The sequence below is a fragment of the Hypomesus transpacificus genome, chromosome 23 (assembly GCF_021917145.1).
Source record: "Hypomesus transpacificus isolate Combined female chromosome 23, fHypTra1, whole genome shotgun sequence".
Lineage (NCBI taxonomy): Eukaryota > Metazoa > Chordata > Actinopteri > Osmeriformes > Osmeridae > Hypomesus > Hypomesus transpacificus.
In genome coordinates, this window is record NC_061082.1 from 12,135,574 (window position 1) to 12,156,838 (window position 21,265).

The following is a 21,265-nucleotide window of genomic DNA, read 5'->3' on the forward strand; positions in this document are numbered from 1 at the left end:
GTTAGGGAATCGGGCTAGTAATCTGAAGGTCGCCAGTTCGATTCCCGGCTGAGCCAAATTACGTTATGTCCTTGGGCAAGGCACTTCACCCTTCTTGCCTCGGGGGAATGTCCCTGTACTTACTGTAAGTCGCTCTGGATAAGAGCGTCTGCTAAATAACTAAATGTAAATAGTCTGTACATAAATGTACCATTATGAAGAATAAGGCTGACCTATAGCCCTTTAGAATCATTCTCCAGCTCAATAACAATCTTTTATTACACTTACACATTCTACATTTGCCACATTTCTAACCTGGTTTTTACAATGTACAGCAGCAGAAGGGCACCAAACCTCAGACATGAATTCTCCTTCCCCTGACTCATTGTTCAAGGTGATACCTGATCTACTTTGATTGGATAGGTGAGAGCCTGTGGATCTCTCAAAAGCTGATACCCATCCAGTCACATCAGGTCAATGAATGAGTAGGCTGGAATTGTTGAAAAAGAAGAAACACCTCTGTATTTTCCCATACTTCCCATTCTGCTGTCCTTCCTCCCAGGGCAGCCAGGAGCAGCAGTCAACGGCCACATCAACGTGGGCCAGGTACATGGGCAGAAGATCAATCTGTTGTGTATGTTTTTATATTGAGGTTGTTTTCTGTGGAGGGAAGCCATGTGAGCAGAACACGGGAGAACATGCAAACGCCGTGCAGAAGGCCCAAGAGATTGCCTGAGCACCGCAGTGGAATCTCAAACTGAGACCATAAACTGGCAGGTCGAAAAGTCAATGTCATTGGCTTCAATTGGTTATATGTATTCAGCATTTATTTCCATGAAATCACACATCGAGGTCAATAATGATAATAATCAATGACCAACTTATCCTGTGGATGGACTTCCTTACCAACAAATCACAGAGAGTGCTGGTCAGCACCACCTTCTCTGCCACACTTTTCCTGGCTTCCCAAAGGGCTGGCTCTTCACTCCTGCTCTTCATCCTCTACACTGATGACTGCCTGTCCAGCCAATCAAATGATCTCTGCTTTCAGGCCCCCTCCCAACACCCCAGCACAGCTCTTCACGAGTTTGTGGAGTGGTGAGACAACTCCTGCCGGGAACTGACTGTGGACAAAACCAAGGAGATGGGAGTAGCCTTCTCCAACAAGCAGAGGGAACTGGCTGTGGACAAAACCAAGGAGATGGGAGTAGCCTTCTCCAACAAGCAGAGGGAACTGGCTGTGGACAAAACCAAGGAGATGGGAGTAGCCTTCTCCAACAAGCAGAGGGAACTGGCTGTGGACAAAACCAAGGAGATGGGAGTAGCCTTCTCCAACAAGCAGAGGGAACTGGCTGTGGCAGTCATCACCACACGCTGACTGTAATAGTCTACGTGCCCCTGAAAATTCCACCTCGGGGACAAATAACGTGTTTGAATTGAGTTATACCACATTTAAACCTTAGCTTCTAACCCTGTTCTATCTGTGTTGTATGACACAGATTTTTCCAACCTTTCTTTTTAAGGATTCTTTTGGCTTCTTAGGCCCATGCATAGTCTTTTTTTTGAATCTTTGCATGATTTAGTTAAACATGCTATTATTCAGCCTTCTGTTACTGCTTCGCCTATCTGCAGCTTTTAACAATTATCTTCCCCTGAGTAGGCTTCAGAATTAGGTAGGTATAACTGGGCCTCCCCTTGGATGGCTTGCCACCCATTTGTGTTTTTCTAAGGCTATCGATAATTACGTCTCCTTGTCTGCTCTGCTGACGTGTAGTGTGCCCCAGGGTTCAATCCGTGGTCATATTTTTTTTTGTTGTCATATTGTTTCTTAATTAGTGTTTTTCTTATTATGTGGATGATACTTCACTTTCATACCGAACAACATTAGTAATCTCTCTACCTTTCAGCAATCAAGGACTGGATGCCATATGACAATGTACAAAACAGAAGTCCTTATTATAGAACCTGAGCGCATTTCAGATAAAGTAGAGCAGCATGTCGGTCCTTTTGAAGCAAATGTTTAGTGAGCCTCAAGAAACCGTGAACAACTACACGTGAACTTTGAGGTGAGGTGGACAGAAAGTGGTCCAATCCTGTTTCTTCTTCAACTGAGAAACATAAACACAAAATAAAAATGTGTATTATGCTTTCAAGACCTGGCAAAAATCTCAGGTTATTGTCTAATCCCATTTTGTATGATGATTTTTTGCAAAGCACTGTTCACAACCCTGAGCGACTCTGGTAGTAATATACTACATCACAGCAACATCACAACAAATCACTGGTAATTTGAAACCACATTAGGGTGGATGTATGTGTAAATTATGCCTGGATGAGGCTGTATGTTAAGAGGTTCGGATTAGGCTTCTGTGAGGATGGTTAGGTGTCCTCGATGATGCCCGTGTGAGACGGGGTCCTTAGAGGTCCTTGCTGACCACCTCGAGGATGAGAGGGGACACATCTGGCTGGATGTCCTGGATCTGGAGCACCTGCTTGGTGTACTCCTCATTCATAGTCCTCATCTCTGTCAGACAGGCCATCACCTTGGGATACAACAGACTGGATTCCAACACACACACACACATACACACACACACAATATTTAAATATTGATTGTAAGTCGACTCACTAGTGATCTATAAATGTGACTCCATGACTCAAGTCTACAGTTCTCTTTAATTCTCATGTAGGGGGCCCACCCCTTTAAGTTTTGAGTGACAGACTCACTGTTTGTCCGGCCCCTTTCTCTTTGAGTCAATGTGAGTCTTCAGTGTAAAGGCAAGTCTTTCCTGGAGCGAATCGATAACATCACGGTTTGTCACGCCCACACGATCTGCCAATCACAACGAAGCTTTTCCACACAGTGTTGAAGCATTTAGAAAACTGCAGCTGATTCAAAGCTACAGTCATCATTACTGTCTGCAATGAACTTTGACCCTGGAGCGCTTCCAACCTTTAGTTGTGTGTGTATGAGTGAGGGTATGAGTGTGGGGAAAGGGCTCTTCCCTTCAGCCATTGGTTGACTTTCTGCATTCTTTCTATCTTTTTATTTTCACTCTTTCCTTCCCCCCTGATCTACCCTCCCTTCAGAGAAGTCCATTTGTTCTCCTCGTCCTTCTCATTCTCTCTGCCCGACCGTGTTTTACCTGGAGAGAAGAGGGCGATGGCCTTCATGAGGACATACTCCACTTCCTGCAGCCCCAGGTTCTTCAGTGTGTAGTGGAAGCGCATGAGAGGGTCCAGCAGGTGGCGTTGGAAACCAGCTACAGAGGGGCGGAAGGAGAGAGACATTGAGAAGGATTGAAAACCGAAGCGATGAGGTGGGAGGTAAATGCATGTGTGGGGGGAGGGGGAGACAGTAGACTGTTGGAGTAAGAGAATGACTCATTTGATGATGCAAAAACTGTACAATTCTACAATTGTGTGGCTGTGGCTTCTCTGTCCTGATAACACCAAAAAGTTCTGTTCTTGACACCTACAGATTACCCAGATAAGCATTGGAACCTGTAAGCTGTCAGACCAAGTTGTCACTAGAGTTCTCCATGACACACAGAGAACAATGGAACATACAATTCTCATTTGTATTCTTACTTTCTCTTTTATACATATGCTACTAAGTCAAATAGAACCTGGCACAGTGTATTACTGACTATAGAACAGGCTGCATATGCTTCTAATGGAGAACAGAGGCCAGTACAGTAAACTGTGTTCAGCCACAATCTGGACCGGAGAAGCTTTCCTACTTTAAGTTACTTACTGAAAATCATATAAACCTTTTGTAGATATTCTGATCAACCAACAGACTTAATTCTTTAAAATCCAAATTAATTCTTAGCAGGCCGGCTGGCAGGCATACAACGAGACAGTGGCAGTACACAACGTCTCTATTTTCAAAACACAGGACTGGTTAAACCACATTGTGACAGGCACACACAGTGGACAGGAAACCATTTCAGATACATGCACACACAAACACATTCAGAAAAAAGGTAGGTAAACCTCCATTGATTTTCTAAAGAATTGTTTCAGTTTGAACACCAGGGCACACTTTAAATCTATAATAGATGTCATGGCAGATACAGTGGCCTAATTTGAATTGAAAACATGGAAATGACTCGTCTTTCTCTGCTTCACTGATTTACTCCCCCACCCCCAGGTAGGCCCTTGATACCTAATTACCTTGCCTTTCATCTCCCAGCTACACCACCGCTCCCTGAGCTCCTCAATTCCCTCCCTCTTTCCTCCCACATGTCCTTCACATTTTCTCTTCCTCTTTCTTGGGTTTTCTTCTCTGCCCTCTCCCCTCTTCCACCTCCCACTCTTTCCCTTTCCCTGCCCTTCTCCCACCTCTCCTTTCTTTCCTCTCTTGCACACTTTTCTTGTCATAAGAAAGGTAACCCCCTCCACCAAACCTATTATTAGTGCATGTTGCCTGTCACGAGAAGCTCACCCAGGAAATCAGATATGTGGTAACTGATGTAAACAACACAATCACCCCTGGACATGTGACTTGTCCACCTCACAGTCAGACATCATGAAACTATCCGTTCTATCGCAATCTGCAGTATGAAAGGGCTAGAATTACATAAGTCATTCCGTATTCAACAGACAATTGTGCCGTTACATCTGCACCGTGTAGCTGCTTTCTCTATGGACACATTAAGTCTATAGAGAAAGTACATTAGATAGATAAATACTTTATTAATCCCGTGGGGAAATTCTGGTATCTCTCACAGCTCTCATACCAACAACAACCACAGACAATATGTACAGACAACACGATACAATACAAACAGACAACACAACACGGCCATTTACAGAGTAGATAAGATGCAGTGCAAAACGTAGAACGTAGGGTGCTGAGCTGCCCGCTACGGAGGCTGCTGGACTGTCTTGCCAGGACATATTGTTATACTTTGTGCATTAACGATAAAGTAAAAAAATGTATCTCGATTCATCAAGTCACAGCATTGGGGCTCTATGCTGGATGTCTGCTATACATGATTTAAATGTGATCACATCTCATCTTTTGTGGGTAGGCTGTATGAGCATGTGTGTGTGTGTGTGTGTAAGAGTATGCATGTGTTTTTGCGCGTATCACCTCTGACAGCGTCATCCATGCAGTAGGTGAGTGGCCCACACTCCCACATACCAGTCCTGGAGTTGAACAGCATGTTGAACCGGATCTGACTCATCTCAAACGTAGCTCCTTTCAACAGAGAGATCTGGTCCTCAATCGCCAAAGCCCTACCATACACACACACAGTGTTAACACAGGGCCATGACAGGGACGGGATTAGGAATCGCGCCTGCACACACAAACCTGAAGGACGGGAGTCCTTTAGCAAAGCTGATGATGTTTTGGATCATGTAGGTCGTGAGGTCGGCCACGTGAGGCAGTGTGCTAAACACAGTGGTCTTCTCTGCTCCAACCCCTGCCCCCTTATCCTCCCCGTCAATCAGCGTGAAAGGGGATGACAAAAAGGAAGAGGTTGGGGAAGAGGAGGAGGTTAGGGAAGAGGAGGAGGTTAGGGAGGGGGAGGAGCTCTTGGAGGCTGATTCTTCTTCACTCCTGCAGTAGCCTGTCTGACGAGTGACTGCCTGGCTTGCGGACTGGTTGTATGGGAACATGGGGTTGAGGTTTCTGTCAATGGGCTGAAATGAACACAGAGAGACATATACCTTTATTTGGCTGTAGGTAGGAAGTTGACGCACAAACACACACACACGTTGATGCACACCTACTCTAAACCCGTTGAAGCAGGAGAAGGTGATGTCGAAGGTGTTGTGATGGGCTGTGACCAGTTCCTGTATGATGGCTTCCTGTTGGGGTGTGAGAAGGACAGGAGCCCTGCCCAGCCTCTTCCTTTTGATGCCCCTCCTCCTCTTCTCCACCGCCTCATCAGACATAATCACTACGGCAACAAAGACAAGAACCAGATCACCTCGGAAACGTTATGACACGATTACACGATCAATGACTTGGAATACCACTGGGCGTGTGTGTATTTCTCAGGACCCACTCACATTCTTTGAGCATGCCTATGGCCTGGCACTTGCGGAGTCTGCAGGCTTGGCACTGCCTGCGGTTGTTCTTGGTGATGACACACTTTTTCTGGAGGGGGCAGCGCAATGGCATGATGCGCTTCATACTTCGCCTGAGAAACACGTTATAGACACATCACACACATGGACGGGGGCAGGCGAAGGTTATGAAAGCCCATCTTTTCCTGCGGCTACGAAAGGAAATTTGAGCAGGCGATACTACTTTTTAACTTGTTTCAACAGGTTGTGTTCGTTGTGCTTGGTTATATGAGGTGTTGAGTTGAGGCGGTTGTGTATGTGGATGTTGGATATTGGCCACCTCGACTATGCACCTATCACTTACACCCCTGACTCATCAACTAATCCACTGTAACACTAAGGCTAGTCAATAGCCATCAATAGATACAACCTCACTGTACTAGCCACTTATGCACCATACTTTTGCTTGGTAGACCTCAAGCTTCGTCTTACTCACAACACTCCTACAGTCTCTAGCTGAATCCTATCTGTTGTTGAATCCTGGCTGAATAACCTGGATCCCTCTACAACCTCAAAACAAGAAGGTCCTTGGTCCCCAAGTTCTTCCCATGCTCACAAGGGTTGCCTCAGCAAAGAACCCTCTCAATAAATGCCTACAGAGTAAAACTCTCTCCTGCTCATGTCCCTGGCCAGGAATGAGGTGAGCACTTGGACTTGACCTAGCCTGACGTTGTCATACTCATAATTCTAGTCAGAATATGAGTCTGAAAACTCTCCGTTGGGCTGTGACTACGGGGCGTGTTTCAACCGAACTGGTAAAGCAAATGCCTCTTCGCTCAATTGGATAGACCTACAACCAATCAGAGCAACGTAATATGTTGTTTGTTGAAAACGAATTCAACCCAAGCGCTCTTTCGTGGCGTTGTTGATTACGTTACTGTTGATCATCTGTCCATCATCGTATAAAGCCCGCCCTGGCAATTTCATTGGTACGCCCAATTCAACCCAAGCGCTCTTTCGTGGCGTTGTTGATTACGTTACTGTTGATCATCTGTCCATCATCGTATAAAGCCCGCCCTGGCAATTTCATTGGTACGCCCAGATTCTGGTTTTCTGTAGTTGTTCCCCAATACGAGACCCTCCAGACCCAACTTCCCGACCAAATTTTTTTGTGGGCGGGGAGAAGTTGGGCTGGCAGCCAGGCTAGATTTGACCCCCAGTCGCCTTGGAGGCCGTTCTATATGGCTGATCACTCCTCCTGGCTGCACTCGGAGGAAGACATTCCCATTTTTGGGGGATTGGTATAGCTCCAAAAAAAAACCTAGGACTCATCCACCACACATTTGTGTGGTGGATGAACTTTATTTAAAGTTCAAACTTTATTCAAAGTTCAAACTTTATTCAAAGTTCAAACTTTATTTATATAGCGCATTTCATACCAGAAGGATCCACCATGCGCTTCACACAAAGTCTTCTGCCTGTGTCACTCTCACTGATTGGGGAAAAAACACATTCAGTTGGTGTGGCTTATGAACTTGTACCATCTCTTTCTGTACTTGTGTAAACAATTGTATATATTATGTGTTCCTCTTCATGTTCAATGTCCCTACTGTTCCATGTTCCTCTCACCATACACAGGTTCTTCTTATCACCACCACAATCGCCAGTGATGTTTGTGCCTTGTTTTCTCTGTACTCTGAAGTCCGAAAGAGATCGTAAGCAGTGACCCAGACCATGCAGTATGGTGGATGAAGTATGAGAAACAGGGAGAAAATATGTCTGTGGGGGAGGGGGGGGGGCAGCATGCATACATGCAAGGGTGTTTCAAACTCACCTAAAGAAACCTTTGCAGCCTTCACAGGTCATGGCATTAAAGTGGTAGCCGGTGGCCTGGTCACCACACACCTGGCAGATCTTAGACTCTTCTTCTTCTTCTTCTTCTTCCTCTTCCTCTTCCTCCTCCTCCTCCTCTGCTGTGCTTTGACAGGGGGTCTGCTCACTAAAGTTGCCCTTACTCATCCTGACCTGAGGAAACAAACCAGCATACACCACACCCTCCTGTTAGGGGCAGATACAAAGACAACTATTTCCTCTTTCTGTATGTGTGAGTAGAATAGAAACACAGGAACAAAACAGCCAGTGAGTCAAACACTTCTGGTCATCTCATAAAGATCTTCAACCCACATCTCATTACCAGTTCAGATAACAATCATCCACCACAAAAATTAAATGTGCACATTTTCCTACGATTTCCTCTCCTGTCCTCAGACTAATTTAAACCACCAAAGAGCATCCTCATACAATCATGGCTTATTCCTCCTTGTGATGAGAGATTATTCCATCCGCCAGATGACAAGTAAGGGAAAGAAAGCTGTGTAAATATTGAACAAAAAATAACCATGGTGACCAGATAAGGCGTTTGGATGAGACAGAGAAGGAGAGGAAGAGCCTTACTGGTATAACCAGACGTCACTATGAATCTCAGAGCAAACAACTAGTACAAGAAATCACCAAGCATCTAATTTGACAAACTCAATAAAGATCTGTTGATCTCTGCTTAGTGTCTAAAGACTGGCTGACCTGCTTCTATGGACAGCTGAGAAGAGGAATTAGTTACTCAATCAGTCACTTATCTGTCTTATCATTGGTGAAGCTCCTGAAGCTCTAACAAATATATACCAGTAAACCTACAAGCTACACACCAGCCTTTAATGTAGTTAATATTATAAACTCCCACCTCACTGGAGCACACAACCAATCACAGAGCAGCATACACACAAACTGTTACTGTCAGCAAACTGGAGGATGGTGGAACAATGGATGGAGGGTAGGAGGAAGAAAAAACGGGAACTGTTTGAAAGGGTTTGATTGTAGTACAGAGAGGAGGGAAAGAAAAATGTATTTTGATAATTGAATGGATCATTTTACATGTAATGGCTCACACAATGAAATAATGTTTGTGAAATAATGAAATTGTGAAAAGTATGAAATTCAACTAAACTCACCAGTTTTTTTCAGCAAGCCATGTACATGTAGTTATTGTGCCATAACAGGCAATTTGCTTGAATTAATAATTGAAATCTGGTGTGAACAAGAAACTAGGGCCTACTTGTTGAGAGATTTGAACTCATTGTTTGAAAAAAAAAAATCCCCTTTAGAGAATTGAGTCAAAGCGAGAAAAACAAACTATTTGAATAGTGACAAATATTAGTTGTTTTTAAATGACATGTCTGTCTTAAGCATTATTCTTATTGCTTGGGACACAGGAATAAGTTGTAAAGTAATAACGTTTAGAACACTGTTGCATATCCTTTGCATGCAATGGCTGACTGAAGTGTGTAAGTCAGACATCACTCTTGACTATGTTCTCCGGCAATGCTCTGCCAAGCCTGTTCTGCAGCCATCTTCAGGCTCCTGCTGTTTCAGCGTCAAAACCTCTCCAGTTTTCTCCTCAGCATTTAAAACGGCATGATACAAGTTATAGTCTCATCTGTCCACAAACCCCTTACCTTAACTCTGCTTGCTGTTAAGAACTTCTTGGCAAACTAACCTGTCCGTCCTGTTTTATGGGTTAAGCTGTGATTTGCATCTTGCACTCTAGTAGCTTCTGAATTTATGTTCATTAAGTCTTCTGACGACAGTACATAGTCATTGACACATCCACACCTTCTGAAGAGTGTAAAATGGAAATTGTGTTTCTTGCTCATGCAATTAATTCAGAAGCCAGAGAAAGACCGTCTCCAAGATGTGGGTGGAATATTTGCCAGTGATGGATCTCTGAACTTGCACCAGGTTCTAACTGGTGTAAATGTGGCATATAAGTGGCTCAGAATCAGAATGAGTTTTAATCGCCTAGTAGTTATACAACAAGGAATTTACTTTGGTGAGCAGGTGCAATCTTTAAAAAGCGTGTGCAGGCCTTAAATATAGTGGGTTACACTACAATAGGCACAACAACAGTTCAAAATGTGGAGTTGTGTGAGGCTAAATGAAAGCGTTTACCAATAATCCATATGGATGTCCGCAGTATATAGCCTATGTCTAATCGAACTGCAATAGGTTTACCAGTGGTAGCCTAGGCCAATCGTCAATTGCTACGTTTGTTATCCGATTTCAAGGTCGGAAATTCTGTTGTAGCCTAATATTATTATTTTAACAAAAAAATCTGATATATTTCAAAATAATATTCAGAGATATTCTGAGGCTTATAAAAGGCGTTTAAAAGCATATCACATTTTGAGTGGCCTACCGTCAGAATTAGGCTATAGGCTTAGGCTACTGCCACCCCAAGTTATTTTTCATTTTTTTTATGCATTTAGCAGACACTTTTATCCAAAGCGATTTCGAAGAGAGAGCTTTACAGAAGTGCATAGGTCACTGATCATAACAACGAGATAGCCCCAAACATTGCGGGTAGCCAAAACATGAAGCATACACTGTGAAAAAGGAGTCTCAAAGGGAAGAACCATAAGCCCTGTAGTGAAACAAGTTACAATTAAACAACATGAACCTCAATCTTCCCATGGAAAAATATTATTTGTACATTACAGAACATTTCAATAAATAATATTAATGTTACTGTTTAATTTAAACTACAATATTCTAGCTTAATCATTTACCATAGGGAGTACTGTACCCCCCTACTCTGGGTTTGATTCGCCTCCAGGAGGCCACCCAACAACTTCCTTCTGCCACCCCATTGCCACCCCAAATGAAAATCTCTAGAACCGCCCCTGGCTATAGGCTATGAGTTAATCAGCGTTTTACACCGTAAGAACAAATTGTCTGTACAAAACACGCGACGGGAGGGTTCTAATCCTATAATTTAGTGCCTGCTATCCGATATGCCGCAATCAGTAAATCGCGGTGGGGCAAAGTACAGGCCCTACAGTAGTTTACCAAAACCACACACGTAGGTTATGCGTAAACGTATAGCCTACTAAAATAACAAAATGTCATAATAGTATGACAAGTGCTTAATCCGCTGATTTTCGGCTTTAACAAAGACTCAAATTGCAGGCATATACAGGCCAGTGCTGTTGACTGAAGGTGAACAAAGGGCAATACAATGTCAGACTAGTGTAGCCTATGTGGGTTTGCGATTTGTTAGAGCTATAGCTCTATATATACCTATAGTATACCAACCCATCATCAGACATCTTTAGGCTACTACAACCTGCATTCAGCGAAAGCAGCAGTTCCAAAAGTCTGGGAGATTCATAAACTTCGCTGAAAATGATCTTTAATCTATCTCTGTGTTCTTTGATAGTTTTATAAATGAACACAATTCTACCGCAAATATGCCTACTTTGGTAAAGCTACCTACAACAACACTCAAGAACATAAACAGCGCGCCCACGTGGTGGTAGAGAAGCGAATCGACGACGAATAAATAATTGGTTACCAAATATTTTAAGTCAAAGTACAGGACACCTTAACATTGTTTCTTAACACGGAAACCTATATTCTACCTGCCACTTTGGCCAATTACTCTTAACGGTAGTTTAAAGATTGGCTACTACAGCCTGGCTAGTTGAACTGCTTTGACAATGTAGAATCTCAAGTAACAAATACGCACTTACAATTATTACATTGCCGTTCGCAGGTCCTCGATGAGTTTCCCGAATTACGTAACTAAATAGGCTACAATTGACTAAATGTTGGAAGCTGCCCAAAATGTTAAACCTATTTTCCCATTATATTTGATCGCACAATTCTCTCTGTCTAACGCGCCCATATCACTTCCTGGTGACGGTTCCCCGACAGTTTTCAGAAAGTGGAGGAATGTTTTTAAGTGATGTTTATCTGTCAGCAGGGATGTGTCATTTAATGTGCATTCATAGTTTGCCCTCTCCACGTTAATATGGGGTCTGAGAAGATTACATACCAATTGCCTTACGCTAACACACCGTTGTCTTAACGTGCTAAATTATTAACATCCAACACTTAAACAAAAAGCCCACAGAATACATTTTATTCTCAATTGAATCCCATTTGCTACATCAACCCTTTAACTTCAAGGGGAGACCCAGCTCCTCCCAAACTTCGAGCAGGAGCTCTCAGTAGGATCTTCCCTCCTATTTCTCCTCTCTGTTGGCTCCTCTCTCCTGTTCCTCATGCTGCTGAACCTGGCAGAGCATCTCCTCCAGGAGACGTCTGGAAGCTCGGTCCGAGGGGGAGGAGGGTCGTGGGGTTCCCAGTGGGCCAAGAGGGGCTCCGGAACTGTCGGAGGCTCCGTGGATGATTTGGTGGGCTGCCTGCAGGTGTCTACGCTGGCTCTGACGCACTAGCGGGAGAAGAGGATGGTGCAACAAGGGATGGAGGGTGGGAGGAAGAAAAAAAGGGCACAGTTTGAAAGGGTTTGATTCGAGTACAGAGAGGAGGGTAAGAAAGAAAGGACTAACTGAGTTGGATTTGATTCTAACGTGTCATCTGTGAGACTAGGGTCTAGTATGATGGGTGGATGTGGGGATACTTCTGCTCCTTTCGTTTCACCTCGATCCATAACGCTCGTCTTTTGGACTTCAGGGATAAGGAAGCTGTACACCAGCTCTGCTACTATCTCCTCTGACTGGAGATTGCTTCTGCTATACACACACACACCCACACACACAAATACACACATTAGGTGAAGGCTCTTAGGTTTTTCATTATCAGTGGTAACACAGTGGTATAACATCACCCACCACAAGAACTATGCAACTAACCTTATGTAGGGCATTTACATATGCACCGGCGCAGCACAGGGATTTCACGACTATATTGTACATCTGTATTTTACTGTCTATCTCTTCCAAGCCAGAATAAAGCTTTATGAGTGGTGAATCTTACATGTCCTCCAGAGCATGGGCAATGTTGTTGACCTCCTGGGCCTGCCTGCGGATCTCCTCCCTGGCCTGCTCGTCAGCCGTCTGCTCCAGGGTCCCCAGGATAATGTCTTCCAGGTACAGGTCCACCGTCTCCTGATGTACCCTTACCACCTCGGGGTGGGGGGGAGGGAGGGCAGCACTTTAACCTCTCTGGATCTCGCACACTGACACCAACAAATGTAAACGAGCACAGACACACACCTGTCTGAATATCTCGTCCTCCTCCCGTCGTCTGCGCTCCTCCACCTGTCTCCGCCCACTTTCCTCAGCTTCACGGAGGCGGCGGTCCCTCTCAGCTAATAGCGTGAAGGCGTGGATCCTGCGCTCCTCTTGCAGGCGAATCAGCTCTTTTGAGAGGAAGTCCAGCATGTCCACTAGTTCCGCCCCCGCAACGCCGGCTTGGTAACCCTCCACCGCGGACGCCTGGTAGGCAGATTCAGACATGTCAGGTGCTGCGGAGTGACTTGTGTCCTGAAATGTGTGTCCACCTGTCTCACCGTGTGTGTGTGCGCGTCCCTCTGCCTCTGCAGGGCTAGCGTGAGCTGCATGTCTGCTTTCTGCAGCTCCTGTTCCTCTCTCTGCAGGGCGTGAGTCGTCCTCAGCTCCTGAATCAGCTCCAGACGCTTCTCCTTCCCCTCAAACATCTGAAACACACACACACACAGAGCTCACATGAAGCACACCGAAACGAACAAGGTACCGAACGTCGTTGGTGTCCCGATGACAGACACACACACACAACCTGGTTCTGAATGCTTCTCCCCCTCAGCAGTTTCTGCAGGAAGATGACGGCCAGCTCTCTCTCCTCATCCCCCTACCGAAACATCACAAGAACGCATCACACACCATCACTCTTTCCAAGCTGTGTTAGTCATTTTACATTAACATTTTACATTTAGTCATTTAGCAGACGCTCTTATCCAGAGCGGTTTACAGTAAGTACAGGGAGATTCCGCCCGAGGCAAGTAGGGTGAAGTACCTTGCCCAAGGACACAACGTCATTTGCCACGGCCGGGAATCGATCTGGCAACATTCAGATTACTAGTCCGATTCCCTAACCGCTTAGCCATCTGACTCTGAGTAATACTATTGCTCGGCTGAGAACAAAGTGTGAATGTGTGTAGGTGCGTGTGCATGCATAAGTGAGTAAGTATGGCTGTACATGAGGGGGCTCATCCACCACTGGGGTCTCTGGTCTGGGTGCAGGCTTCTCTCTCTTGAAGAGAAAACGAAGAGGCTTCTTCTCCTCCACCCTTTCCTTCTTTTCCTTCAGAGCCTGAAGGAGTGAGACAAAAGGTCAATCTAGTGTGTGTACAGTGTGTGTGTATGTCTGTGTGTGTGTGTGTGTGTATGCACTACCTGGTGTGTCTTCATTAACTCCATCTCTCTGCGTGCCGAGCATTTTAGAAAGCCCTTGCTGGTTTTGGGTTTGGGAGCTTTCACTCTTGGCTCCATCACAGACGCAGGAAGTCCTGCCTCCAGCTCCACCAGACCTATGATAAACAGTGACGAAGCACGGTCATATTTCCCTATTTCTCACAATAACAAAACTACTGCAACATTATCATCATCATAAGTTAGTTAATGCGTACAATATTTGGTAAACAGAACAGATCTATTTGTAGATGATTCCAAACTACCTAGTCACACTAGTGTGTGAGGAGTATGAGTTAGTGAGCAACTTTATTCGTTTAACAGCTGCTCAACCAACATACAGACTAGGTGGCCTCACTCTGAATAAAATGACCTGCTTCCAACCTTCGTAGGTGTCATGGTAGCGGCTCCTGACCACGTGGGATTGGGAGGGACGGTCAAGAAACAGGCCCATACGTGACAGAGGTGCGTATGTCTGGGACGAGTAGTCTGTGTAGTCCCTGATGATGTCACGGCACTCCAGCTTCCCCTCCACATTCCTCCTCTTTGCAGTCAGCTTCCTTAACGCTGCAGGGGGGAGTGCGCAGGGAACAACAGGCTTATGAATCTCAAACTCAACCCCCAAATGTTCCTGTAAATGGCCAGGCCATCCCCTTTTGTTTCAGGCGGAACTCTCTGGATTGAGGCTGATGTACAGTGACTGGGCATGTTGCTGAAGCCTTGGGGAGAGGTAAACTTTTATGACGCACACAGGACGTAGTTGTTGTGTATCTTCTGTAGGCGCGCTTGCTTGTCCGCCTGGAGCTGGGAGTACTTCAGGTCCAGCCTCTGCACCTTGGTCTCCTCCTGCGATTCCTCCCTCTGCTGCAGGAGCTCCATCAGCAGGGCCAGACGTGCCTCCTGCAGCCTGGGGAAGGTGAGGGAGAGCCCGGAGCAGAGGAACCACATCCTTACCACACACAGTACACACGTATTTGACATCCTGCACTCCTTTACGTCGTCCCTCCTTCCCTCACTTCTGTATCTCGTCCTCCCTGAAGGCCCACTCCTTCCTCTCCATCTGGTCCATCATCCTCCTCCTCTTGTCCAGCTGGCTCAGGTCGTTCAGGGGGGGCAGCGTGGCCTCCCAGGCCCTCTTGGCCCGTGCCCGCTCGATCATCTCCACCTCGGCCAAGCCCGCCGGCAGACCCCGACCTGGAAGAAGGAAACAGTGAGAGGAGGTGAGAGAAACACAGTACTGAGGCAATATATTGTGTGGGAGAGAGACACAGAGACAGGGATAGAGACGGATATTGTACCCCAGGTCAGTGTGGCCAGAGTCAGCAGCTCTGGGGGGGCAGTTCCAGGTCGTACCACATACTCTGGAGTATAGGGGTCCGTCTGGGCCTCACTGTCCCTGTAGTCAGTCTGCACCCCCACCGTGCGCTGGACTGGTGTGAGCGGCCTCTCAGTACCCTTCTCCTCAGTTGAGTAGGATTTAGCTCTGGGAGGGGAAGGGATGGTTGGGGATCCCACAGTACATGGTGCCAAACACTGAACACTGATAAACTATAATGAAAAGCATACAGTCGTCCCTGAAGTAGTACAGCAAGGCTAGTATGGTGAGACTGAGAGCTGCAAAACAGAAAGATGTGACACTGTGGTGACCTTTCTATTCGCTTACTTTGGTAGGGCAAACACCACATCTGCTGGGACTTGCTGGGAGAACGGAATCAGGGGGCTGGGGGGTAGAATGTTTGTGAGAGAGTGAGAGAGAGAAACCATATTAGCAAATAGTTCATCGGGCACCTATGGTGCTCTGGTAATCTTACAATGTATGCGAGCAGTGATGACCATTCCAAAGGCATCTGGAACCCACATCAGACAGCCACTGCACACTCACAGAAACCTCTAAAAACCAGACTAAAACCAACAACCTGTCGTGCTTTCTACTGTATGACGTCAACTACGAGGGTTGCAGTATGTGTGGATCATTAGCCATGACCATACTTCCTTAGCAACCAAGAGCATGAGGGCTATGTTGCTCTCTAGAGGTCCCTCTGACCCTTCACCACACCAACCGTTTAAAGAACTTCCAACGTTCAGCACCCGTTACACTGCCATGCTCAGTCCCCCTGGCATGGAGATGACCACCTGGGAGGGTTCTGTACACACACAAACAGACAACAAAAAGTGAGGGTATTAGCAGTGTGTGTGTGTGTGTTCGGGTGGGGTGGGGGTGGGGGGTTACCCAGCCAGCTGCTGCAGTGTCTCCTTGCGTCGCTCTGTGTGCCCTCTCCAGCGGCGGTCGATAAAGGCAGGCACGGGGTCAGTAGTGTCCAGACACAGTGCATAGCGTGGGTAGTGCGGTAGGTGGCTGAACATTGACCCAAATTCTGGAACTCTTCTCTAAGCAAGCAGGCAGGGAACAGAAACGGAGGCAGAAAGCCAGGCCGGGAAATGGATACAGAGAGAGACACAGAGAAAGATAAGGTCACTTGGTAATCATTAGGCTAACTATGTTTCATGTGTGCTTTTTTAACGCCAACTCTATGGGCTAAATGAGGAGGACTTGTCAGCAAAGCATACAGAGAGCAATTCTAAATTTACTAAATATAGGTCAATAATAAGTAGCATATGAATTCATATTAAATTCACCCTACCTTCATAACATTTACCAGAGAGTAATTGATTGTGATGTGGTCCAATAAAAAAACAATTCAAAAACTTAATGTGCATAGTGTACAGTACATGGAAGTGAATGGGTAGAGCAGTCAAAGATGAACAGAGATGTCAGTATCAGGAATGTCTACCTGGTTGTGCTGATCACTGAACTAATTGGAGGCTGAAGGAGAAACATGCTCTGCATCCCAAACATACTTTTTCTTTTTACTTCTAGTACCTACTGCAGCTGCTCTTACAAAGTGTGTACTGTTGCATGCAGTATGCATACAATTGGGACTTTTTATTTTGTCATAATATTGCGCCTTAAACTGTGACCATCTTGCTCATACATCCACCACAGTCCATAGCGTCAAATTTCAATATTACATTTTTTACTTTGAAGACACAATTTTTTTGGAGCTGACCAGAGTTGACTGTATGAGGGCAACTAGATTAAAACTATTAAATAAATAGTATTGTAGTATTGATTCGCACCCATTGGTTCAGTTAGGTTGAGTTTAGAGATCTGTTACTGTACCAGCAGAGCAGTACACACAGACACATCTACAAACCCGGCCATGGCATGGGTAGTAAACTACACTGCACACATTCTAAACAGAATTCCTTTAGAGTTTCTTGCTTTTCTGTTGTTTGACAAGCTAAAATGACTTACCACACGATCCACAGATGCATGTGCCTTGAAACTCGCCCTTGCATGGTCGATTTCTCCAGACACTGTGTACACGGGGTCTGAGAGAACAACCACATTTACGTTGGATATTTAACGCTGGCTATTTGGTTTAGCACTACTATACAGCTACTACAGTAGTAGCACTAGCTTTGTCAGTGTTGCGCAGTGTATGCAACTTACCATACAGGTAGTCGTGCACACGCTGTTGTCTAAAACCTGTATTTCCTTCATGTTGTTTATGAAAGGTGCGAGTAACAGAAAAACTCATTTTCTAGCTAATTTAATCAGGTTAGTTTTGTGTCTTTCAAATGCAACAATTTCATGGCAGCTCTAGCTCATTCTGTCTTCTGTGGTGTAACACTTCCCGTGTAACCATGGAGATAGTAAACTACCTCTGAAGCTGCTTTTCTCGCTGTTGGTTATCACAGAGGTGGTCTCATTGCGGTCAGATGAGACGTTGATTAAAAGAGGCTTTAATTTACAATCCAATCTCACATTGTACAAAACTCATGTTCAGACAATTGTTCAACAATTAATTCATTAATTCTAAATTGTATTTATTTGAGCGCAAATACAGTAGTAGCCGACTGTTTTTCGAGCGTAATGTATTTTTTTGTTGTTTCTTTTTTGAGCAACTATAAATGTTAGTTTTAGGGACATGTCCCTATCGTCCCTATTAAATTAACCAATAAGTAATTGTAGCTTGTAAGTCATATGGCACTTTCAAAGTTAGGCAGGGGGTGCATTTTGTGAAAGGCCCAATACAACCCTTCCCTGAAATGCACCCCCCTGTAATTGTTGTTCTGTATATCCCAGCATCAAATGATTCTTACTGTAGGCCTATATTGGAGGGACTAGTATGAGTTACCAGAGTAAGTTTCATGCATGTGGCACTTTCTTAGTCAAAATTAGCAGGGGGCACATTTCCTGGCAAGGACCAACACATGCTACATTTATTTAGTGCATGTTACGGCACCTCATGACACACTTAAAGCGCATTACATTTTGCCTCTCATTCACCCATTATCACACCCTCACATACAGGGTGACCAGAAGCAGGCCCCTGAAAAGGAAGACATTTTGGTCCAAAAAGGAGGACAAAGGGTCAAAAAGGAGGACAATCCCAAAATGTTGTTGACCGGGGGGGATGGGGGCCATCAGTATGAAATTAAGACAATGACATTAGTCATTTTAGTAAAACTTGTCTAAACTGCAGTCTAGATAAACTCCTGTAAGAGTGGTGATCAGGGGAGTCATTTGGCTGAGTGGTTAGCGAATCGGCCTAGTAATCAGAAGGTTGCTGGTTCGATTCCAGAATGTGCCAAATGACGTTGTGTCCTTGGGAAAGGCACTTCACCCTACTTGTCTTGGGGGAATGACTTGCTGGGAGAAGGGGATCAGGGGGTTGGGAAAGAGAATGCTTGTGAGAGAGTGAGTCTGCCTCTCCATCTGCTCTACATGCCACCCCACTACCATAACCTTCGTTGGATTACTCTGCTTTTGACCAGCCCGCCTTTTCCAGTGTCATACTCTTGGGTCGAATAGTCAGCCCTAAATACCAACCACTAAATATATTGTGCCTGACCTGACCACATACCCTGTTTTACATTTATAGTTTTTAAAATATGATTCAGCTTGTCTTGGTTTATTATGGTTGTATGTACATTACTATACCTGTATATATGTGTGTTTGTGTGTGAGGGGATGCTCCTGGGAAATGTTTACAATCACACATCCCACGAACACACAGTAAGCAATCGCACACACACACACACACAACTCACGTGCACAGATACCTGCACTCTGTAACCAGGATGGCGCCATATTATTTATTAGGCTGATTGTACTGAATCAAAGCAAATTAAATATAACTTTATTTATATATCGCAGTTCATACCAGAAGGCAACAATGACTCTTTGACACAAATTTTACAGAGGATTTTTCTGGTTGGAATGTTTTTTAAGAGCGAGCCAATGACAAAAAGGCAATTGGACAGTTGCGTGTCTGTCTTATGATCTGGGATGTGCCGATGACTCTTGACAACTGTGTACTATAAAATGTTGTGCTGTCTGTAAGTTCTTTTGAGTTCGTTGGGCATCAGCTTCAGAATTGCTGGTGTCCTACTAGATTATTCAGTTCCTGTCTAATGTACTAGACGGAGCTGTTTAGCTAAGGGATGTTCTTGGAGGTTCATTGGCCATCAGCTTGAGGAGCGCTGGTGTCTGCTGGATTCTTTGGAGCTATAATGCACACACATTTGTTACAGGGAAACTTTCACAATCATATTTCTCTTGTGCATTCCATCAACACACACTAGCTCACACTCACTTCACACACAAGCACACATACACACTTCACCTCACTCATGAGCATGCATACAGTAGGGTTTGATTGTCCACTCTGCAGAGCAGTGAAGTTCGATACATAAAAGGTTAACTATTGATACCTCATAGTTTAAATACCTGAACGTTTCATTTCCTACTTCCTAACAAAAGGATACAATAAAATAAATGGTTTCTGTGATCTGTGTTCTGATCATTTCTGAGTTCTGATCATCTTTGATAACTATAGTCTCCAAAAGAAGGCATTGACCCACGTGCAATCTATTGAGTAGCCGAACAAAAGCACACTTTTTAGAGTGAAGGGAATGTGAGATGAGAAACTAAGAAAACACAAACTGAAAACTATATTTGTGTTAATCAGATACGTGTCCAGGGCTCTCAAGCGTTATACGTTTTGAATGTCGACTTTTAAGGGTTTTGTTTTGAGAAGAACACCAGTTATTCACACAAACAACTGACATTCTTCTCCTCTTCAGACAAAATGTTCAGTTGTCTCCCCTCCTTTTAGTTGCGATATTAAGACGAAAGCCTTCGAGTGGTTTGTGTGCGCATCTGGAGGCACAACACGGGCCTGTGGCAGGGGTTGTTTGATTGAGACGAAGGATGCAGTTCTGGGAACAGAGCTGACAGGAAATGTAAAATGGGTGGAGAGGTTTATCGGTGGCTCACAGACATAAACACACACTTTTGAGATCACATAGAGAAAAACGTTGTTCCCTTTTGAATGCTGACAACTCATGCTCAGCTGATCTGCTGCTGCCTGCTGCCCTAGCAAATGTTGGCTAATATTAACCTCTAAACCACAGACGGAGGAACATAAGCTCTGTCACTGCAACAGCTAATGGATTTTTCTTGTTTTGTTGTGCCGCCTATTCAAATAGAGATGTTGTATGTGTTGATGAGTCCATCAACAAGTGTGTGGGGGGGGGTTACCCAATCATTGGGTATATGAATGTACAGGATGAGTCACAAAAACCACTGCCTTTTCAATCCCTACCTCCATCTAGCTGTTCTCTCACAGGAAGGTGAGATGGATGGGACCTCATGTGTGACAATCCTGCTATTACACAGACAAAAACTGCTGATATTAACTCTGTATGCTCAAACCACATCCTGCATGACAGAAAATTGTACTCTACATAAAAAATTATCTCTTGTGCTGAATTTGCGGTTTGGTACATTAGTCTTATAAGATGGTAAACTGGTGATAAGCTAAGCCAGCAGTGTTGCAGAAGTAAACCACTATGAGTCTGATAAGAGCCGTAAGAGGTCTGCTTTACTGTGAGTTAGATACAAATGCTATGCCACCTTTTAATTTGCGTATTTATCTGTACTAAGTTGG

The 21,265-nt window shown here is 44.7% G+C and overlaps 2 protein-coding genes across 4 annotated transcripts; both read right to left on the reverse strand.

Moving 5' to 3' along the window:
* Positions 1 to 240: 240 nt before the first annotated feature.
* Positions 241 to 11,791, reverse strand: nr1i2 (nuclear receptor subfamily 1, group I, member 2). 2 transcript variants are annotated; one of them, XM_047046275.1, is made up of 9 exons: positions 11,586 to 11,790; positions 7,838 to 8,028; positions 6,007 to 6,137; positions 5,725 to 5,894; positions 5,303 to 5,634; positions 5,081 to 5,226; positions 3,126 to 3,242; positions 2,707 to 2,812; positions 241 to 2,538 (listed from the first exon to the last, which is right to left on the reverse strand). In XM_047046275.1, the coding sequence occupies exons 2-9, from the start codon at positions 8,020 to 8,022 to the stop codon at positions 2,397 to 2,399; spliced, it is 1,329 nt and encodes a 442-aa protein (XP_046902231.1). In that variant the 5' UTR covers positions 8,023 to 8,028; positions 11,586 to 11,790; the 3' UTR covers positions 241 to 2,396. The 2 variants fall into 2 exon arrangements, with proteins under 2 accessions (XP_046902231.1, XP_046902233.1); XM_047046277.1 differs by lacking the exon at positions 241 to 2,538 and having other exon boundaries at positions 2,739 to 2,830; positions 11,586 to 11,791.
* A 282-nt stretch (positions 11,792 to 12,073) lies between these two features.
* Positions 12,074 to 17,919, reverse strand: cfap91 (cilia and flagella associated protein 91). Of its 2 annotated transcripts, none has more exons than XM_047046274.1 (17): positions 17,761 to 17,919; positions 17,563 to 17,639; positions 16,477 to 16,634; positions 16,307 to 16,390; positions 15,910 to 15,966; positions 15,545 to 15,729; positions 15,263 to 15,440; positions 14,996 to 15,153; positions 14,631 to 14,813; positions 14,232 to 14,365; positions 14,035 to 14,148; positions 13,615 to 13,686; positions 13,370 to 13,516; positions 13,074 to 13,295; positions 12,835 to 12,983; positions 12,499 to 12,587; positions 12,074 to 12,289 (listed from the first exon to the last, which is right to left on the reverse strand). In XM_047046274.1, exons 1-17 carry the CDS (start codon positions 17,846 to 17,848, stop codon positions 12,081 to 12,083), a joined length of 2,304 nt encoding a protein of 767 aa, XP_046902230.1. In that variant the 5' UTR covers positions 17,849 to 17,919; the 3' UTR covers positions 12,074 to 12,080. The 2 variants fall into 2 exon arrangements, with proteins under 2 accessions (XP_046902230.1, XP_046902229.1); XM_047046273.1 differs by having other exon boundaries at positions 12,499 to 12,590.
* Between the last annotated feature and the right edge of the window lie 3,346 nt (positions 17,920 to 21,265).

Excerpts from the sequence above, each read along its gene's own strand:
- nr1i2 (XM_047046275.1), bottom strand. The coding sequence starts at position 8,022 with ATGAGTAAGGGCAACTTTAGTGAGCAGACCCCCTGTCAAAGCACAGCA. Across the intron at positions 5,635-5,724 it reads CCTGCTTCAACGGGTTTAGA|CCCATTGACAGAAACCTCAA; the intron begins GTAGGTGTGCAT and ends TGTTCATTTCAG. Across the intron at positions 2,813-3,125 it reads CATCGCCCTCTTCTCTCCAG|ATCGTGTGGGCGTGACAAAC; the intron begins GTAAAACACGGT and ends TGTGATTGGCAG.
- cfap91 (XM_047046273.1), bottom strand. The coding sequence starts at position 17,848 with ATGAGTTTTTCTGTTACTCGCACCTTTCATAAACAACATGAAGGAAAT. Across the intron at positions 13,687-14,034 it reads TGGTGGATGAGCCCCCTCAT|GGGGATGAGGAGAGAGAGCT; the intron begins GTACAGCCATAC and ends ATGTTTCGGTAG. Across the intron at positions 13,296-13,369 it reads GGGACGCGCACACACACACG|GCGTCCGCGGTGGAGGGTTA; the intron begins GTGAGACAGGTG and ends TCTGCCTACCAG.